We start from the raw sequence: 21,370 nt of genomic DNA on the forward strand, positions 1-21,370 counted from the left end.
TCCTTTTCTCTCAAGGTTAAACACCCGGGAAAGTGATTTTGACATAATTATTAACATAATTCATGCATCAATATTTACTTTTCAATATCAGTGTGTGATGGAAACATGTTACTTATTTTAGACCAAGTTTTTATGGAGGATAACAGCAATCAATTTAGTCATGGTCTACAATATGATAAATTCTGCAAAAATAAAAGTAATAATGATATATTCACACACCTAATCCTTTTATTTGATACTGAATGCAAATCCCACAACCAATAGCAATTTTACAGTTAACAATGTATCCTACACACATAGATTAAAGTGTTTGAGGGTAAATTTAACGATACCTCCAAAATCACCGAATGCTAATCATTGTTCCTGGCGTCTGGCAATTGTATCAGTTCCCCCATTGTGCACTATAGTGGTTGAGTAGTGACAAGGGTTGCAGCTGTGGAGATCCAATTGTTTGACCAACACATTCACATCATGGCAGCCATGAAGACATCTTCTGTCTCTTTAACACCGACATATTTTCTGGGGGGGGGGGGGGGGGGGTTGTTTGAGATTTTATAATGTTCTCAAACTTTCATGAATACTAATGACTGCTTCTGATTTCTAACGAATATTCTAGAATACAATTTGGAAATGATACACATCACAGTCACGAAATCATCTTAACTGAAGAACAGTGCAACACAGTAACGACAGAGGAACAATTCATCAGAAAATTTTATCGACTTACAAAGGGAAGAGATAATATGCAAACAAAGAAAGACTGTGTGCGCAAACCAATTCAGAAACAAACAAAAATGATGACATTCAGAGATAAATCAGTGAATACAGAATATTGATCCGGAGGGGGCGGGGGTAAGAAATTTTATATTCATTGATATAAGAATGAATCAAGGCGAAAGCATGAGCTTCCTAAAAGAGCTAAAAGCTGTATCATTGCCTTTGCTCCCAAAAGCAAGACATAAGTTAAAATCTGTATAAATTTCATTATTTGTTAGACCTTTTTTTCCAATTCTGAAAACAAATGGGAAATAACACCAAACGAAGCAGGTTCTTTTCATCTAGTTAAGGAAAATCAGCCTTTCTAATTGAATAGTATAGCAAGTATCTCTGCATCTAATTTATAAGTTGGTGTACCACATTAAAAACACAGCTGATGATATTGTAGTGCTTCAAGAATTTCGGAGTAAATTTTAGAACCACTCGGCCTTACTCCATTTTGAACACCTGATATTTTAGAGGTGAGTGGGAAAAATGAATACAGCCTAATGCACATCCCCTATTTGTATGTACAGGTCAAAACACAGCGAAGAGAAAAAAATGGACCCAGCTGAATGGCGGCAGACAAGTACCTACTGTATGGCCCACAGAGTTTCAGTGTATGGGCAGAGAAGAACAATAAAAGTTTATGTGGTATTCTGTGCTCTTTAGTGTCTGTGCTGATTGTAAAAAGACTAATGAGCAATTGAATATAGATTTCTATGTACATTCATGTATGGGACTCGCTTGAGACTTAACTTACTTCATGTCTTGGCTGTGAACGAAGCAAGACACATGTATGATGTTCAAAAATTTGGTTATCAAACCAATGATATGTGAATATCTGTAAATGAGTCTGATGTTTAAGGACTAAGTTAGCTTGCAGAAGTTGTTGTCTGTGAAGTTGAAAACATAAAGTGATTAAACTGAAAAGTATTCTACGAGTATCCAAATCATCTCAAGGATAGAGAAATGGTTTAATAAATTCCTTTAACCAGCTATAGTCCTTGGAGATGGAAGTTTTTGGGAGGTCAATTTAGCTGATTACCCAGAGAAGATAATCGGCTACACACAAGGTGCAAGTTCACCGACTTAAGAGATGTGCGAGCCTTGCAATCCAATACTACACAGTCTCTTGTCGTCCGAAAAACATTTAAACGTGGCGACCCAAGTGACAGGACAAAAAAGAAAACTGGAATTTTAAAACAGAAATGGGAATAAGATATTATGAATTGCCATAGCAACCAGGCCTAACAAGATATGGGAACTGTTTCCAGTAACTGTATTGAGTCCAATAAACCAGTGGAAGAATGTTGCAAGTGTGACGCAGTAGTAAAAGACGTGGGAAAGTAATAGCGGCAAAAAAACCAGAGAGAAGACCTCAACCTTTCGACTAAGAAGATTGGGTGTGGAGAGCAAACTGTCTTCACACACATACATCACACCAACACCAACGCAGTAAGCAGGCACCGACGCCGACTGCACTACCTGCTGCTCACCGGTGCTGACTCCACATCCGCTCACCGCCGCTGACGCTGAAATTAACATTTTATGCCGCCGGCGCCAGTGCTGTCCACTGGCGCTGATTACACATTCACTCACCAACACAGCTAGAACTCTACGCCGGATGAGCAAAAAACAATAATTATTTGGTACAGTTGAGGGAACTGTTGAATGATAAACTGTTAGTATAGTTATTATACTCAGAGGTGAATTTTTTTAATGATCATCAGAGCTAAGAGTAAAAAGAATATGGATCATGAACAGCCACTAGCAGAACCAGTCACAGCTATTGAAGTGACTGGGGAAATGCCAGACTTGTCTGACTTAGTGAATTTAATTGAAGCCCGACGAGCAGATTCAGCAGCTGCAATCACTCAAATTGCTCCTTTAAGACTTTAAGAAAAGAGATAGGCTCAGTAAATTCTATATTAGATGCTAAGTTGGATGACCAGAAGGCTGATTCAGCCACTCTAAGTGAAAAAGTAGATGCTCAGAGTGAAATCTTAAGTAATCCAAGTGAAACCTTGAACAGTCAAGCAGCAAATATAGTTTTATTAAAGACTGGATTTGACTCTTTAAATAATAAGGTAGAAAATCTGTAGATAGATTTAAAGAGTGAACTCACTAGTTGTTTGAATACTCATGTTAATCAACTATTTACTGAATTTAACCAGAGGCAGGATGAGAAACTTCAAGATTTAACTAAAAAATTAGAATATGACATTGAAGATAAATATAATAATGTAGAATCTGAATTCAGGGAAAAATTAAAATTTTGCAAAAATTTATGTGGAGTTAAATTTAATTCCGTAAGACAGGAAATGTGAATACTTTGAAAGAGAGCACAGATTGACCTAAGGAAGTAATGTCTATTATTCAATCGAAAATCCCAGGTGTTACTACACGCATTGTTTGTTCGTGAGTAGATAATATAGGACAATGTTTTAAAGGAAAAATAGCCAACTTTGACATTATAAATGTAAGTAGTTTGGTGGAACCATTTTAACTAATTAAAGAATGAGAAGTTACCGAGAGTATAATTTCCAGAAACATTTCGACAGTTGCTTTTTCTGAACTTCATGATGATAGCAAGGTTATGTACAATTTGTGCAAAGAATTCAATCTTGTCCATGACAAAGTACAAAATAGAATAAGTTTACCTAATGTTGTGTTTCCTAGTAAAGTGGTAATTGTTTTGTAGTGGGGAGGCTTTCACACAAAATTTAACAAGAAATACTGGTCCGTAAGTAATCGAGTGAGGTTAATGTCAGACCCATAGGATCCGGGTGGAGTCACATCTGTCTCCCAGTGACATTAACATTCTGTGTTAATGGGCGGAGTGACAACCGTCAGATTCCTAGTTGTTTCCAGTGTTTCTTCTGTGCTATTTTTTCCTGAACCGAATTCTCTTCAAATCTTAAACTGTCCTGTAATCTATTCTCGAATTCTTAAACTACCCTATAACTTTAATACATAAAAAACCAGATATGATGGTAAAGCAGAAAACTTAAGAGAATCACAGATGAATAGTGATCTCTAGACAGGAAATGAAACAAAATGTTATTTGAGTGAAAGATATAATATGGTGATACTGTTTAAACCGGGTGATGTCTAGATGACATAAACTGAACGGAGTATTTAAGGTATGTATAAAATATAGTGTAAAGTGATTAACTAAACAACTATTTGATCATAATGTATAATTGTCTATTTAGTACAGAATATTTTATACCCTTTATCTGTAGATAGCAGGGTTTATATTAGTTTTGGAAGGATGTGGGTAGTGTAAGTACAAGCTTGACTAACACTAAACACACACCACACCCTTCAGACAACCCTCGCAGTTAAGTGTGACTGGTTCTTCACCATTTGCCGTTCCATTGGGGTTGCTAAGATTTGTCTTTGGTGACTTCAAAGGTGAAGGTGAGAATGTCCGTTCTGTAGGAGACGTGTAACATCATACCTCCTCCGGCTTCTCACTCAAGTACCAACAAAATAGGGATCCTGGGGAAGGGGGTTGGTAAGGGTTTCCTGTCTTTGGGGCTATCTTCTTTCCTGTCTTCGATCTTAGCAACTATTTCTACTTTTTCCTTTCTTACTTCTCATCTGAGTACTGGTCTATCTTTCCCTCTTTCCATATGCATATACTTCTATCACTGAAGTCCTTATTTTCTGTGGTTTCCAATAACCTTCAACTTATTTCATGTAAGCAGACCGAAGAATCAGGCTACATAAACACACTTCCGCATACACAACATAACATGAAGATGGAAACAATGAAAATCCAGGTTAAAAGGATGTGAGAACCGTCAAGTGTTGTTGGGGGAAAGAACGTGCACATAGAGAAATACGCACTAATGGTTGTTCATTGTGACAGTTCTACATCACCAAGGTACTGGGGGGGAAAAAAAAAACTTATCATGCCGATAAGGAACATAACTAATGAGCCTACGTCAGGGAGGAACTAATTGTGATAACTGGCCAGGAATGTCAGTCTAACAAATATTCTGACGACTTGTAGGATAGTGGGACTCTCATAACCTAAGTAAGCATATTATATATTGAACAAAGTATGTAGGCATGAAGTAGATGCTGGAAACATAGAAGTTTCTAAGTAAAGGAGGACTCTAGGGTATAAAAGAGAAGTGTGAAAAAGTGGGCGTAAAAGGTGAAGCAGGTTTTAGTTTTACCACATAATAATTAGTTGTAGTGTACATAAAAATGTATACTAGAGCAATGAACCATGAGGCCTACTCAAGATTGATAAGGGGGGATGCACCCAGCATCTATTGGATGAAAACAGCAGATAGGCAGACCTAAGAAAGGATGGCCTATACTGTGTGGACAGGAGCACCAAGAAGGGGATTGACCTGAACCACAGGAAAATAGGCATTAAAAAAGGGGCGCACCTACCAAAACAGGAGAAAGTGTACTCATAGGACAAGTGTCGTAAACACCTGGAGTTTGCTATTGGAAATTGAGACAGAGTCCTAACGAATTCTAACTATTAGGAAAACTTACCAGATGACAGTGGAATATTCGGGGTTGATGTCAAAATAGAGTGAGAATAGAATAACTAAAAGATTAGCTAAAATTTATTCTAAATGAGTACAAAGATCTACGTTGGAACATATATTGTTAGAATTGTATGTGACATAAATTTAATAATGATTGTATAAAATATCGTGTGTTCAATTTAAGGGCGAGAAAATGTAGTGCTTCGAGAATTTTTAAGTAAATTCTAGAACCACTCGGCCTTACACCGTTTCAAACACCCGATATTTTAGAGGTGAGTGGGAGAAATCAGTACGCCCTACTGGCATCGCCTATTTATATGTGCAGGTCAAAACACAGTTAAGAGAAAAAAAAGGACCCAGCAGCCGAACGGCGGCAACCAAGTACCTGTGGCATGGTCCACAGAGTTTCCGTGTATGGGTAGAGAAGAACAAGAAAAGTTTATCTAGTATTCTGTGCTCTTTAGTGTCTGTGTTGATTGTAAAAAGACTAATGAACAATTGAATATAGATTTCTATGTGCATTCATGTATTGGACTCGCTTGACACTAGAGACTTTTAACTTACTTCATATCTTGGCTGTGAATAAAGCAAGACACATGTGTGATGTTCATAAATTATTTAGTTATCAAACCAATGATATCTGAATATGTGTAAATGAGTAATGTTTAAGGACTAAATTAGCTTGCAGAAGTTGTTGTCTGTGGAAGTTGAAAACAAATGGCTCTGAGCACTATGCGACTTAACTTCTGAGGTCATCAGTCGCCTAGAACTTAGAACTAATTAAACCTAACTAACCTAAGGACATCACACACATCCATGCCCGAGGCAGGATTCGAACCTGTGACCATAGCGGTCGCTCGGTTCCAGACTGTAGCGCCCAGAACCGGCGCCACTCCGGCCGGCAGTTGAAAACATAAAGTGATTGAACTGAAAATATTCTATGGGTATCCACATTATTTCAAGGATAGAGAATTAGTTTAATAAATTCCCTTAACCTGCTATAGCCTTTGGAGAAGAAGCTTTTGGGAGATCGATGTAGCTGATTACCCAGGATCGGCTACACACAAGGTGCAATTTAACTGATTTGAGAGACGTGACGTGTGAGCCTTTCAACCCAATACCACACTGTCTCTTGTAGTCCGAAAAACATCAGAATGTGGCATTACAAAACATACTGAAAAAGAAAAATTCATAACTGTGAAATCTGTTGGCGACACTATTTGAGAGCATCTTTTGGGATTCCCAGGTTGCAATCCTGAAGGAATTTTGTGGAAAGATACAATCAATTCTTCGAAAAACCCCAATGCCCTGTAGGAACTGAAGTACAGAAGACTGTACTTTTAACATCCTACTGACAACATCACTAAAAATGGAGCACTAACTCAAGAGTGTGGAAGGATGGAGAAGGAAAGCATCTTCGTTTTTGTCTTGAATGATTTAGGGATATCACATAAAACCTAAGTATGGGTGGATGGAAGGATAGGTATTTGAACTGCAGTTTAGCCAAATGCAAGTACAGTGTCTTACCAGTGTGCCACATCAATCAGTGGAAGGGACTTAAAATGTAAGACCAAACCCAAATGTATAAAATACTTCTGAAATTACAGAAGTCTTGACTCGTGTATTATACAGCACAAATCTAGTGCTAGCTGCTTTTATCTGTTCTGAACACTAAAGGAAACCCATGGGCATAGCTTTGAAAAAAAGAACTGCAAATCAAAATTCCGTGGCAGAGCATGTGTGGGGTGGGAGGGGGGAGGGGGGGAGAGGAGATAATGTAAGATTACATGCGACAATCGCTAATGAGCAGTCAGCATTTTTTATTGCACTTCACTAACTTACAAATTAAGAGGCATAAATTAAGAAATCTACCAGAAATTTGGAAATGGGCCCTTAAACATATCTCAGTGTAAATTAAGATAGACACCCATGTTCAAATTGTGCAGCTGTTAACATTTACAACGAAACAACACTGATGGACTTCTTAATAGGAAGCAAATATGAATGGGCTGCTCACCAATATTGCTCATGATACAGCTGCTCACATTGGTTGTTATCCCACGAGTATCAAGCAAATATGGACTTGATCAGTGCAGGAGGATCCCACTTAATAATGCCAAGCAGGCTCTCCACAGCCCAGTGTGACCAGTGCCCCAGAGAACCGTCATACAGTTTGCTCAGTTGTGCAAGACCATGCAGCTACATCACATACATGGAGTCAGAAAATGGGCTTGTTTGCAGCAAGGATAGTATATACACAGTGTTATATATGTACCATGAACACTCAGCATCATGACCACTGTTGCAGTTTCCCCAAGACAACTGCAAATAGTGGCACACCAACGATGCTGCGCACAATGAGGCATACCAACAGTGGCGCACCCAACAACAACATTACACAAATTGGCGACACCAAGTCATCCTGTCAGATGAGTCCTGGTTCTGCATATAGCACCAAAATGGACACATCCCTCTGTGGAGGCTGCAAGGAGAACAAACACTGTCAATATTTGTCATCAACATACCTGCCCAGCCCGTAGCAAGACAATACGGGGTTCAATTGGGTACACAACACAATCACCTCCAATTCAAACGGCTGATGATTTTAATAGCAGTCATTACATTTCTGAGATATTAAGACCAATGGCTGTGCCCTATCTTCAATATCTTCACAATGTAATCTTTCAACAAGATTACACAAAATTACTAGCTGCCCAAGTTGTCCTAATCCACCTCAACGTAGAGGGTGTGCAACCAGTCTTGGCTGTACTTTCTCCAAATCTCTAACCGCTTGAAAACATCTGGTCACAGACTGCCCAGACACTGGCACGCTACCACTTGCCACCTGCACAATTGATAAAATTTGCACAGATTTCAAGCAGTATGATATAACATATCTGTCTCTGCCATCCTAGCTCAATAAGATACTCTGGCCATACAGGTTAGAGCCACTGTATGGTTCAATGTCCTCCTGCCGCTTGTTATCAAATGATTGCTTGATCTGTTTCCTCAACACACCATATCACAGTGGTAAACATGAACATAAAAATATAAAATATGAACACCACTCACAGATTAGGCCTCACACCTGATCTGCCTGCAAGACAGTACAAAAAGTGAGCTAGCTATGTCTGTGAGACGTATGATCAACATGCTGCCAATCCCTCCAGCTGTTATTGTCAGTAAGTGATTCGTGGTAATGCCGCTCCTTCTTTATTCAAACAGTTCCTTATCTATTTTAATGAGCTGAGTGGAGCCAGTTCCAGACCTCCCCACCTAAAAAGAATCAGAGTATGGTGGTGGGTTTTGTAAGAGTAATATGGTGGATAATGGGAGGTGGCACACCAGTCAAACTCCAACCACTGGCCAGTTAACCGAGTCCGTCGACCAGCCTTATCTACGTCCCTGGCTGTAAGTTTCCTGCATTCATCCACAATCATGCTTACAATTGTCCTCGCTTTTGCCTTTGCTTACAAGAAAATATGAAATTAACACTATGGTTTCTCCATAACCACAAAAAATAACATGATAATGTTAGAATTACTGAGTAGAGTAGAACTTCCAAAAATACAATGACAAGAAAAAAAAAATCACAGTACCAAGAAGGAGATGTGAAAGATATATGAAATGTGGTTGGCTTGTTTCTACATCTGCAAGATGTCGTTTAATCAAATTTTGCACCAGTCGCATAGGAGTGGTGCTAGCAGCACCACTAGGAGGATGCAAATCCGGTTTGCTTTAAATACACAAGTGTTAGTTACCTTCGAGATTGAAGCTAAAGTGACACATGAACTGGTACAAATCTGTCACTTTAAGGACAGTTCTGTGCCGAATGCCCTGTTTTTGTGCATTCCACTGGCCCCAAATCACCACTCTTTGGGATTTCAGTGGTGTCAAGAGAGCTCAGTGGGGAGCAGAATGGAGATCTGTTGTTTTTGCTAATGAAAGCTGGTTCTGCCTCAGTGCCAGTGATGGCCGTGTCTTGGTTCGAAAGAGGTCAGGTGAGTGCCTGTAACTAACCTGCTTGTGCTCTAGAAACACTGGATGTACACATGGAGTTATGGTCTGCAGTGCAATTTTGTGTGACAGCAGGAACAATCTCGTGGTTACCCCATGCACCCTGACTGCAGATTTGTATGTCAATCTTATGATTCAACCTACTGTGCTGCCATTCATGAACAGTATTCCAGGGGATGTTTTCCAAACAAACACCACTCACATGCTGCTGTCATTATCGAACATGCTCTACAGAACAACAACATGTTGCCTTGGCCTGCTCTATCACAAGATCTGCCTCCAATTGAGCATGTATGGACCATCATTTGACGACAATGCCAGTGTCATGGATAATCAGCATTGACCATATGGGTATTGACTGACCACATGCAACAGGCATGGAACTCCATCCCACACACGTATGACACAATGCAAGCAATTTTGTATTCTTAAAGTTAACATTCTGGCAGTTACACTGTTTATTACAGTACTACCATTTCAAATTTGCAATGGTTTTTCTCACAATTACATTAATCATTTAAATTTGTTACCTATACAAATGTATTCCCAAAATTTCATTACTCTACATTAATTATTTCTTGATTTCTTCTTCTTCTTCTTCTTCTTCTTCTTCTTCTCCAGACAATGTAGTAACACAGCCACAACCAAAAAAACACAGTTTTGTGTTGTAGTTGCAGAGACAGTAACATTAACCAAGGACAAAAATTTATACCATCATATTTTATTGATTACTAAATTAAATCAGGATGAAACCAGGTTTAGGTGCACAAGTAAATCTCAGAAATCTTCACTGCACTAAAAATGTTTAAAAATTTAGCATACTTAGTAGAAGAAACCTAAGGTAATGTATCTGCAAATTCCACACATAGTTGTACCTTTCTTTAGAGGAAACGACAAAATACATGACTTAAAAAACTTTTACCATAGAAAACAGAAATTATTGAGAATTAATTGTTACCTGGTCGAACTCCAATAGTTCTTGAACTTTAGCTTGCATTATTTTTTGTAATTTCGCTGCATCCTGAAATTTACAAGACAAAATAACATGAAATACACAACATAAAACAGCCACATGTGGAAAGGCATAAAGGAAATTTTTTGCTATCTACAATGAAACTTTTCATGCAAGTTCTGAATTCTGCTGAATTATCATCGGCCAAATTATCATGGACACCATTTGTGAAGTGCATACAGAACCTATCACAAAGCCAGTCTCATTGTCTTTCTTCTATTTTTATTTAAAACTTCTCCCAATTAACATTTCTTATAATTAATATGTGGATTTTCTGTTCACATCAAACACATACTGTAATTCCTATTATCTAGGGTCCCAAATAAACTCCATTTCCTTCCTCCAATGTTAAGCCAATATGGGACTATTATGCCTCAGCAACAGGATACCTAATCTCAACTATTTACTTATTATCAACTGCAGTTGTATCATACGAGCATGAATTTTGGTGGCCCAAGCCCATTTCAACACAATACAGCTGCGCGGAGTGGCCATGCGGTTTGAGGTGCAATGTCACAGATTGCGCGGCCCCTCCCACCAGGGGTTCGAACCCTCCCGTGTGTGTGTGTGTGTGTGTGTGTGTGTGTGTGTGTGTGTGTGTGTGTGTTTTAGCTTAAGTAGTGTGTAAGTCTGGGAACTGATGACCTCAGCAGTTTTGACCCTTAGAAATTCACAAATTTTGAACTTTGAACACAATACAAAAGGCAGTGTATTCATATTGCTGCAAACCTCACATCAACTGAAGGCTTCATAACAAAAGCAACTGATGGCAAGGGGTTATGAAACTATTTAGGGTGTTTTTTCACTCTCTTGAAAAATTTAAATTCTTGACTAGGATCTTTTTGTGATGAAGTCTTACTCTAGCTTTTGTAGTTGGGAGTTTTCTGCCATAGAATAATTTTCAAAGATGGATAGGTCTGCCATTTATCTATATAATACAATGCATATTTTACTGTTACCTTCTGGCTCTGATTTAAGTACTGGCTTTCTTCTTCAGGCTCTTCAGAAAAATGGTGGATGTATTTTCCTATCAATAAAATTTTTTAGCATCTCGACAAAAAATATTATATATTTATGTGAATTACCACAAGAAATGAGCCTCAAATTGCTCAAAATGTTTAGCCTTCAGTGTATGAAAGAATTTTTGTTATTCACTGAAATACGATTTTACACAAACCAGGCACACTGTCTTAAAGAAATGGAGTGACTATCTCACAAAAACTTATTGTATATTTCAGCCCTACATCCCACAAATGATATCGTTACTAGTTTCTTAGCTAGAGATGTTGAGATGGTCAGTTTAAAAGTAAAGGAAAAGGGGGCTAGTAAACTACAAAATTAAAGTAATTTTTGCACAACACCACACACACTTTAATACACTAAATAGTAAAGCTTTAAAATACAACTGAGCAATTAGGAGATGTGCTCATGATGGACACATATCTGCACTCTGGTTGTTGGAACTGGAAGCTACTGTTAACTGAGAAACAGTATACAGTTGATTATTTGCCACACAAAAAAGGATTAAAATATTCACAATATAAAGTGATTGTGAGATCTATACTCCTCAAAAACAAGCTCTGGAAAAGAAATTACATAACTACCAGTGTTGGTAAGTTAATCGTGAAATGCTCTCTTTGTAAACACAGAAGTAAATCACTGTCAAAGTTCTATAGACCTTGAAAGTGAATAAATACCACGATCAACAATGAAAGAATAAATTCTACTCACCACATAGAGGTGGTCTTGAGTGGCAGACAAGCACAACGAAAAAGCGATAATTAATTGAAACCCTCAGCTGCCGACAGGTGGTGTTGATATACCTCAATGGGGACAGCTGAAAATGTGTGCCCCGACCGGGACTCGAACCCGGGATCTCCTGCTTACATGGCAGATGCTCTATCCATCTGAGCCACTGAGGACACAGATGAATAGTGCAACTGCATGGACTTATCCCTTGCACGCTTCCTGTGAGACCCACATTCTCAACTGTCCACAGTTCTACATATGTAACGTACCTAATAGATATTTGCCGATCCACTTATTACTTGCGCATGCATCTGTTGGCAGCCGAGGCTTTCAATTAATTATCATTTATTCTAGAGAAGCTGCACGGTCATCAATAGTATCTGTTCTTTCGAGAACAGTTACTATCTTCACATTGTAAAAGACTGCTAGACATTATTCAGCTATCAGAGTTAAGTCCTTCAGCAGACACAGACAACAAAGACACCATATTCACACAAACACAACATGCATGCACATGAACACTGTCGTCTACAGGTGCTAAGGCCCTTAGATGATAGTGGCCCTGTGTGTGTGTGTGTGTGTGTGTGTGTGTGTGTGTGTGTGTGTGTGTAGGTGGGGGTGAGGGGGCTAACACATGTACACAATTGTTGATGTATAGGTCGAACGAAGGACTTTTGATTTATAGCTGAGTGATATCTAGCAGTCTTTTTCATTGTACCAGTCTGCCCACTCAATGCCTGCTGTACACGGTAACAGCATTTATCATTTCATTTATTTACAGAATTTTAACTCTCAGATTATTAACACATCTTTAAAGACACTGATACCTGTCAATACAAATAAATACACTAAGTTTACTACACAGCACATGTAACTATTCCAATAAATGATTACCTCAACAATGCAACATAGCATTCACAAGCTAAATTTGTTTTCGTATTTCCAGCTGGAGTGAGAATACCATTTTTACGTACAATGTTTCAGTGAATAACCTAGTTAAGTCCACAAGTTGATGCTGTAGCTGACTCTTCTCAAAATATTGTACATATAAATGGATTGTCAACATGGCTAAACAAACGAAAATAGGCTTTTATCAATCGCACTGGAAAATATAGTATTTCACTAACGTGGCAAATTCTCTGCATACCCGCCAGGTTAACTGAGAGTGCTAATGTGCTGCTTCCTGGGCTGACCATGGATCGAATGCACCCGGCACATTAATGATGAGGGCAGGTGTGCCAGCCAGCCTGGATGTGGTTTTTAGGTAGTTTTCCACATCCCATTAGGTGAATACCAGGCTGGTCTCCATGTCCCGCCTCAGTTACACGACTCGCAGACACTTGAAAACGCACATTATTTCATGGCTTCACTCTACGCAGACACCAGGGGTACACTAATTCTGTAACAGGGGGGATATGGGGTGGCAACAGGAAGGGCACCCAGCGACCCTCTAACAGTGTTGTTGTTGTCTTCAGTCCTGAGACTGGTTTGATGCAGCTCTCCATGCTACTCTATCCTGCGCAAGCTGCTTCATCTCCCAGTACCTACTGCAACCTACATCCTTCTGAATCTGCTTAGTGTAGTCATCTCTTGGTCTCCCTCTACGATTTTTACCCTCCACGCTGCCCTCCAATACTAAACTGGTGATCCCTTGATGCCTCAGAACATGTCCTACCAACCGATCCCTTCTTCTAGTCAAGTTGTGCCCCAAACTTACACTTCTCCCCAATCCTATTCAATACCTCCTCATTAGTTGTATGATCTACCCATCTAATCTTCAGCATTCTTCTGTAGCACCACATTTTGAAAGCTTCTACTCTCTTCGTGTCCAAACTATTTATCGTCCATGTTTCACTTCCATACTCCATACAAATACTTTCAGAAATGACTTCCTGAGACTTAAATCTATACACGATGTTAACAAATTTCTCTTCTTCAGAAATGCTTTCCTTGCCATTACCAGTCTACATTTTATATCCTCTCTACTTCGACTATCATCAGTTATTTTGCTCCCCAAATAGCAAAACTCCTTTACTGCTAATTCCCTCAGCATCACCTGACTTAATTCGACTACATTCCATTATCCTCGTTTTGCTTTTGTTGATGTTCATCTTATATCCTCCTTTCAAGACATTATCCATTCCGTTCAACTGCTCTTCTAAGTCCTTTGCGGTCTCTGACAGAATCACAATGTCATTGGCGAACCTCAAAGTTTTTATTTCATCTCCATGGATTTTAATACCCACTCCGAATTTTTCTTTTGTTTCCTTCACTGCTTGCTCAATATACAGATTGAATAATATCGGGGAGGGGCTACAACCTTGTCTCACTCCCTTCCCAACCACTGCTTCCTTTTCATGCCCCTCGATTCTTATAACTGCTATCTGGTTACTGTGCAAATTGTAAATAGCCTTTCACTCCCTGTATTTTACCCCTGCCACCCTCAGAATTTGAGAGTATTCTAGTCAACCTCTAACAGTAACATTGCCGAATTCATAGAAACAGGGCCGACCCCGTGATGAAAGTACGAGAAAGACCTAAGGAAACTAATGTGTATACAGTTATTTGATGTATGTGCTGTATCCTGAGAGGCTCTTCCAACCTACTGTCCAGCTCTCCAGTCCAACATTTTGGTAACAGGTTTGTCTTTCAGGATGATAATGCACAAGTACACTGTGCCCACTTCATTAAAGCCTTTCATCAGGAAGCAGGAATCTGTTCATTATTGGATGACATTAACATGCATGAGAGTGCTAGACATTAACATACGTGAGAATGCTACACGTTAAGTTGAAACTTGCAGTGCACTGTCACAGGGATTCTCATTACATACTGCACTACCTCTCAGAAAGGCCACCATTGGAAGAGTCATGCAGGTTAAGCAGTAACGTCTTGACCACCTCACAAATAGCATGCCGAGGAGGACACAAGCAAGTCACAATGCACAGGATGGAGCAATACACTATTCAAAATTACCAACACACCTGATTTAAATTTCACAACTGTGCACATTCCAACTGGCTGTCTTTACTTTGATTATTGTTTTATTTTTATGTAACACTGAAGCTATTCGTACTACCAAAGGCATTTCATATATGTGAACATTGTCATGAACTGACCAAATTTAGTTGTTTAAGAAAGAAAGAGTTCTGCTACCTGAATATACAATTTCTTTGTAAATAATGTATTACAAACCTTATAAAGACGAGAATCAGCCCTGTTGTACTTCTTTGCATTTTCAAACATGATATTCATGTCACCAGCCACTTCACTAACTGTTCCATATTCACCTCTCTGAAACAATGGTTCCAAAACAATACAAATTTACACATAATGACTACAACATAAATATCAGTTTAAGATATTCTTAAAAATAATTTCACAAATACGAGTTTTTCTGTAAAACTGATGTAGAAAAAACATTATTAACTGTGCCATTATTTAAAATTTCCAAAGACTCATCACTCCCTATATAATTCAGACCACTTTACAGAGCTGAACATTTAACCCTTATCAAAGAACAGGTAGGTACACTTCTCCCTAGGCATCAGAATTTTTTGTCCCTTTCAGCATAACCTGTGTGTTAAGAGAGTGGGGTTTAAACTTGCCACTTCTACTTGACAATACACCACGTAAGGTAGTACGCAAGTCAGCATCATCCCTCCTGGATTTAAAAGTAATACACAAAATAATCTGAGGACCATGGTGAAAAATCTGGCAAAGACAATAAGAATTAGGATCAACTGCTACTTACAACAGAGAAAAGATGGTGATAGGCAGATGGCACATTTAAAAGTAGACGACATTATGTATAAACATGGTGTGTGTGTGTGTGTGTGTGTGTGTGTGTGTGTGTGTGTGTTTTTCTTAATGTGAAGGAGGATTGTGTCTGACAGCTTTGTGTACTTTTCACTGTACTTTTAAATGTTCCTGTCTGCCACTCAATGCCTCGTCTGTCTGGTTAATAGTGATCTACCCTAATTCAAAATGTTTAAGATCATAGTGGTCACATAGACCATTTATTTTGTGCCTTTATATATGAACTGTTTCTTACAGTTTGACATAAAAACAAGCTGAGAATGGCTGTTACACTGTGCCCTCATTCTTGCTTGGAAATTTACTTTTTACCGATATCCCAAAACTTAGCGTCAATATGTGTGACACTGACTAGTATTATTCGGGGAAAATAGGGATTAAACCCAACACAGAGTAAACAACTCCAAATAGCCGATCTGTCTGGTGCGACAGAACTCAAAATTAAAGCTGAAACTTCAAATTCCAAATTGACAAGTAATTTGTGTGGGAATATCCTACTATGCTCAAAACCTCAAGAGAATGATGTAAATAATCATCTCCAGTACCAAAATAACTGAAAATCAGAAAGGTGCTAGGCTCTGAAAAAGAGGACTGAATAACAGTCTGTAGCTTACACTTTCTTAGTTTATCACAGTGATAGGGATGCACCTACCAAAAATCAAACATCTCGGAACACACTGGATGATGCTGATACAAATCACTATGAAAAAGGTAAAGTTGGGATCACTACAAGGACTGTTTATGTTCCGTACACGTGTAATGATTTAGAGAGACTTCCTATGATACCTGATGCTGCCAACAATAAAGCAACACACTACAAGATACATGTAAGGAAACCCAGGCAACATGATTAAGGGAGAGGGAATGTGCCCCTAATATTCTACTGATGTATTAACAATTCCTTCAATCAGGTTGGTTCAATATATATTGTTAACATATTCAGAGTGTTACAGGTACAAACATATAACGTGATCTGTGGGAAGGGAATAAGCCACTAAAGTGATTGTATGCAAGTTTTTGGTTGGGGGAGATGTGAGATATGTCACTAAGTTGGCTGCACCTCTTTTAGTCCTCTCCCTGATGGGTTCATTCTTTTTAAGGATATTGCACCTCCTCACAATAGGTGTACTGGCACTTTTAAAACTTAACTCTCAGTTTCTCCATGTGTGTCCTCAACACTTTCATGAGTGTACTCAGTACAAGAGTAAATTTTCTGTAGAGGTTTTTTTCCTACATCTTGCCCTTTTTTTTCCTTGCTGCCTAGATACAGATGTGTGGCATGTGAGGTTGAGAGGAGTGACTAGTTGATTTCCTACAACAGACTTCATATCTGATTATTTCTGCGGATGGGTCATCAGTGAAAACAAGCACAGAATATGTCGTCGTCGCTGCCCCCCCCCCCCCCCCCCCCCTGCACAGAATATGTCGCCAGGCTAGCAAGATGAAATTTCGAAGAGGCAGAATAGTGGGTACGGTAAGGAATGGCATGGTTCAAAGTAGTGAAAAAGAAGTCTATTCGAGAGACCATAGAAAAGATATAATTGAAATGGTATGGGCATGTTGAAAGAATAAGAGTTGACAGGATACCAAGACAAGCAAATGAAATGACAACAGGAGGCAAAAGACCTAAGGAAAAACCCAAGGCACAGATGCATCATCAGAGTGAAGGCATGTGTGAAGGAGAAAGCCAATTGGAGAGGGAAATATGGTCGGATGACAGGGAAAGACAGAGAGGCATATGTTCCAAACAAGTACGACATAGGGCTGCAACTTTATTATTATTATTGTTGTTGTTGTTGTTGTTGTTGTTGATAACTGGGTGCAATAAAAGGAAAACTTTTGTAGCCAGTGTAAGTGGAATAAACAGTGGCCTCAACTCATATTTGCTCAAGCTGTGTAGTGGTATCCTAAGGACTTTGAACCTTTATTCCTAAACAGCACAAATAATAGAGAAATGTTCAAATACTTCTGAAAATGATAGCTGACTAGTCTTGCTTTTCGGGTGCTTGTAATTTTAGAAAAAGAGTGACAGAAGCTGTTTCAAAAGTATGTCATATTTTGGGAAAATTTTTTCACAAACAATTATTCTAAAATAAGGAACATCAGACAGAAGTTACTTACATTTTCAATACAAACATATTTATTTTCCTTATTAATGTTCTGTTCTGGACATCTGTTTTTCCGTAATATAAAACCTGTGTTTTTGACATTAGATCACACTTTATGACCGCACATTGCACGAAAGCCCAAAACTAAAGAAAGTAACCATCTTGAAAATAAGTTGTATGAGTGACAATGCTGAAGAACGTTTAAATTTTTTATTCATCATTCTCAGTTCCTTTCCAGTGTAACATAATCTGCGTAAAATACATACTTTACCACATTTTATCCAGTTCAACAAAAATTTCGTACTGGGATCTCCATCAAGGGTTGAGTGTGCCATCACGTCTGTAACTTTAGCAGTCAGCCTGTGATGCTACCAGAGGCAGAGGCAGTCACAGGCCTCCTTTCACACAGGTTTCACCATTACACGCCCCAAGCAGGAGTGAGATCACTGCTCACTCCTGTTGCACCTCAGTATCCAGAGACAATGCGTGTGAGTTGTGCATGTATGAATGTTTGTCTTTTTTTCCAAATCTGGAGGAGGATTTTCTCTAACAGCTTTGTCTACTTTTAAATGTGCCACTCTGCCGCACAATGCCTCCTCAACGTTAGGAATGGTAATCTATCCTATTTATATTGTTGTTATTCTACCAGGGCGTTTCCATCGTTTGATATATCAAGGCAAAAAGCACAAAAAATTCTGAACAGCATTCTTATCCACGGATTTAAACTAAATAAATAATCCCCCAAGAGTGTGAAAGAGATAACTAAAATACATTTATTTAAAAAGACAATCAAAGCATAACTCTCAAATGCTGCACATTATATAGTTAAAGATTACACAGAGAACTCACTGTAGGGGTTATTAATACAAAAATTTGTAATTGCTAGTGCAAAATACTAATGTTTCACCATCTACACCTCATATGGGGATGTAGATTCAGTTTCTCAGAGAGATAGAAGGGAGCACATGGAGATATAAGAGATGTGTGGTAGCACTGTTGTGGCCCCTAGAGTCCTCTTCAAGTTTGTGGGATTGGTGTGCAGTGAAAAGCATCAAAATGCTCAATGAGCAGTGCACAGTAATTGTTTATGTTATTAAGCTGACTTGTTGCAAGTCTGTTCAAATGTCTGAGAACTGCATGTCTGGTGTAACTGACTTAGGTAATACTTTTGCACTGGCCTTAGATTCAGGAGGGTGGAGGCTCCTCCTGTCTTGCCATCCTCTCTGAGGTGGTTCATATTCCACCAAAAACACTCCAAACAAAAACCAGGATAGTTCCTTAAACAGGATTAGAGCCAATCATTGTCCTGTCCTCCCATTAAACACATCTGTCTATTTATGCGTATTTCCCTAAGAATTGTGTCCCACCTGTACTAAGCTGACTGAAACTATAACACTGTAAAATTATGAAAGGACCAATAAATTGCCGATACTGCCACTCTTTCCTGTGGTGTAGTTTGCATTTTAGCACTGTCAGTACTTTCTTGGATGGGCCTGCTTGCAACTGATTATCGTGGAAGTAATGTTTACTTTGCAATTATACTTACAGGAGGATGTATCTGTGCTTCCACTGCTGGTCTGTGTCTTTGTAGACATGTCAACACAGGAGACACTCTTAACCACTGAATGTCACATTCATGCAGCTGCATTGATTTGTATCTGTTTTTTCCATTCCACATAAGATTATCCCTTGGGGACTGATCTCCCACACCTTCTTTTTCTTCCTAAATATTTCAGTTTTGATTCTACGTTGCAAGATCATGAGAGCAATTCACACACACCTTAATATTTTAAGCAATTTTTTAAAAATACATTTTTAACCTTTTTTATTATTAGATTGCAAATCCAGTTAAAAAAATTCTTAGTTTGTAGAACTGAAGTGATATTTAAAATCCCTGAAAATTGTCATTTGAACTTTCTTCTTCTTCTTCCTCTTCCTCTTCGTCATTTTCGTTGTCCTATTCATATACAGGATGGTCTTCACTGCCATCAAGAACATCACTTATGCCACTCTTCTGGAAAGATTTAACAATAATGTCTTCCCTCACTCTAGACCATGACTGTTTTATTCATTGACACACTTCTTTGATTGCAAGTCATTTTGAGGCTCCCTTCAGTGTGAATTCGTGATGGGTTTCATCCATCATCCATTTGTTCCAGTCCTTTCACATATACTTTCAATGTTTTATTTATCAAGACATCAAGCAGTTGCAATTGTGAATTAAGTCCTCCCAGAAAAACATCATGCTATGTATTTCCCTGTCTCAATTTATCTGTCACAGAATTTTTCGACACTAAACTGATCCAGCACAAGAAGAGAAGAATTCACAAGCTGTGACATGGTCGTGAATGCAACTGTGACCCAAAAATGTACAACAAACTTCTTTTTTCACATCTATGGCCACAAACTTGTGTGAATTCTAGAGAACTCTTCTTCAATAAAGCCCCTTTCCTTCTCTCTCAATCCATAATTCCATACCAGCATAGTCCATCCAGCCCTTGTCATGTAGTTTAACACCACCACCTGGTGGTATTTCAGAAGTTTTTGGCAATGTTTTGGGCTTGAAAATATTCACTGGATTATGTTTAATACCATCAGCACAACATGAAAGGACAACAGTGTTTGTAATTATAAAAACAAGTGGACATAAAAAAATGCACTGTTTTAGCCTTTTTCATGGCAACAGTTCTGTTGCTTGGCACACCAAACATCAGAGGAGTTTTGTCCATGTTCACTATTTGGCTTGGTTCCACATGGGTTTCTCTCTATGTTGCATAATAAAGCAATGGAATAATAGTATTCTCTCTTCGTACTCTTGTGGCATTTTCTGAGATATTTTGGTTTTGGTTCGCATCCTAAGTCCATGATGCTTCATAAACCTGCAGCGCCAACAAATTCCGCCCTTAAAGTCTGTTAAGTTTCACTGTAACACTAGCTTACGAGAGTGTATTTGAATCATTTTCATACTAATTTCAATGCCATTTTGTCAATGTCCTTAAATCCATTTCAATACATCATCATCATCATCATCATCATCATCATCATCATCATGATCTAGTTTTGGTCCTTTTGCATTCAATCCTCTTTTGCAGATTTAATCTTCTTCATTTTTTTTTACAGTTCTTATTTACTAGCCCACTAATCACGAATGGTTTCTTCTGTTGGAGGAGGACCAAAATGGCGCGAAGCTGCTCTGTTTCCATTTTCTTCTGCATATGCTATTACTTTCAATTTAGAGCCACCATCATATGATTATCTTATTTTTTCCATTAGAAAACTATCTACTAACAAAAATATTGTACTGTTATTTAAAATGCAAATCACTTTCAAGTCAAGTGTACTGGCACTGTAGACTGCAATGATACATCACAGGCTAGATAGTGTTCTGGTTT

General features: G+C 38.5%; 1 protein-coding gene across 43 annotated transcripts in view; it reads right to left on the bottom strand.

Annotated features, from left to right (window-relative positions):
• LOC126282273 (protein polybromo-1) overlaps positions 1–21,370 on the bottom strand; it is a 279,039-nt gene that overhangs the window by 187,402 nt on the left and 70,267 nt on the right. For all 43 annotated transcript variants that reach the window (XR_007551357.1, XR_007551356.1, XM_049981915.1 and 40 more), the window contains exons 10-11: positions 15,250–15,348; positions 10,252–10,314 (exon numbers count right to left, since the gene is read on the bottom strand). Coding sequence is in view for 41 of the 43 variants with exons in the window: in XM_049981915.1 (XP_049837872.1) it covers positions 10,252–10,314; positions 15,250–15,348 (162 nt within the window). In the remaining 2 variants the exon portion in view is untranslated. The remainder of the gene's footprint in view (positions 1–10,251; positions 10,315–15,249; positions 15,349–21,370) is intronic.

The sequence above is a fragment of the Schistocerca gregaria genome, chromosome 7 (genome assembly GCF_023897955.1).
Source record: "Schistocerca gregaria isolate iqSchGreg1 chromosome 7, iqSchGreg1.2, whole genome shotgun sequence".
NCBI classification, from domain to species: Eukaryota; Metazoa; Arthropoda; class Insecta; order Orthoptera; family Acrididae; genus Schistocerca; species Schistocerca gregaria.